Source organism: Bison bison, unplaced genomic scaffold (assembly GCF_000754665.1).
Source record: "Bison bison bison isolate TAMUID 2011002044 unplaced genomic scaffold, Bison_UMD1.0 scf7180017864378, whole genome shotgun sequence".
NCBI lineage: Eukaryota > Metazoa > Chordata > Mammalia > Artiodactyla > Bovidae > Bison > Bison bison.
The window spans coordinates 523,068-524,288 of record NW_011494950.1 but is presented as its reverse complement, the minus strand read 5'-3'; the positions used below and the strand labels follow the sequence as shown (position 1 = coordinate 524,288).

Genomic DNA, 1,221 nt, shown 5'->3' with positions numbered 1-1,221 from the left:
GCCTGAACAGGTTTTTATTTATTTACAAGTTATATATTTCACTTTGAGAATGAAAATATGTGATTTTTAAAATTTAATTGTGTTCTTTTTGTTCCTTTATAGATTGTTATTCACGCACTGCAGTGTACTCACTATGTAATCCTTTGGCAGCTTGCAAAGATAACTGAAAGTAGCTCTACAAAGGTTAGTGGTGTTTCAGTGGCGTCTTTAGTAAATATTACTCAGTTTTCAGCAAACTTAAACATAAGACTGATTATTTCAATAAAGTCTTGCTTATCTTCTATTTAGGTATGTATACTTTTAAAAATAATTATTTGTAGTTTGATATATATTCCGTGAAAGAACATTTAACATGTGTTTAGAGAATGGTTTTAAAATAAAAAGTCACATTTGTAGGTGCCATAATTTATGGATTTCCACATCATTCTCAAAAGTTCTGGATGCATGAAGAACTGATTTTGTAAATCATGACCAAGAACCTTCAAAACATACAGACACAGCTATTGGGTTCCATAAGTTACTTATTACAAGCTACCTGTCCCTAGATCTTATACCTTGGTATTGTTTGGGGATCATCTTATTCACACTCGGATCTCTCTACTGATGTTCCAAATTCATAAAAAATCACTTTGTGGTTGAGTGCAGTGTGCTAGCTACTAGATCATAGAACTTTCAGCATTTTATCCATAATTGTAATCATTGAAGTGTTTAGTAATTGAACTAAAGAGTACTTTTTCATTTGTAAATTAGAAACTTAAACATCGTACTTGTTGCAGTAGATGTTGCCTTAAATATTATTTGAGCACATTTTTGTAAACATTAAGTGATTTCTGTAAGATGTAGAATTAGTTGTTTGTAGTTATTTTCCTCAAGAAGGAATCCTCTCGATAAGTTTGTTTTACATAAAATCACAGAATAACTTTAGAATTTTTTTGAGCTTTTTAAGTACATGATGCTGTTATATCTACAGATGGATATTTGCCTCTTGCAAAAAACAATATAGTACTGTTAAAATAGTGTACTTTTTGTCAGACCCTCAAAAACTTTATTTAATTCAATATCAAACTTGTAGTAGGTCCAGTGACTATGTATTAGCAGATATGATTGCTCACCTAAATCAAAAGCATTGAGTTAAAAATTAACATGGGAAAAAGGTAATACGTTTAGGAGAGGGGACAAAAAGGTAAAAATGAAGGTTATTATATGCAAAACTATTATGCT

At 30.3% G+C, this 1,221-nt stretch overlaps 1 protein-coding gene across 1 annotated transcript in view; it reads left to right on the top strand.

Moving 5' to 3' along the window:
• The window catches only part of STAG2 (stromal antigen 2), a 91,517-nt gene that overhangs the window by 47,618 nt on the left and 42,678 nt on the right, over nucleotides 1-1,221 (top strand). Inside the window, 2 exon segments of the mRNA XM_010857192.1 lie at nucleotides 2-10; nucleotides 103-183. Of these exon segments, the coding sequence (XP_010855494.1) occupies nucleotides 2-10; nucleotides 103-183 (90 nt within the window).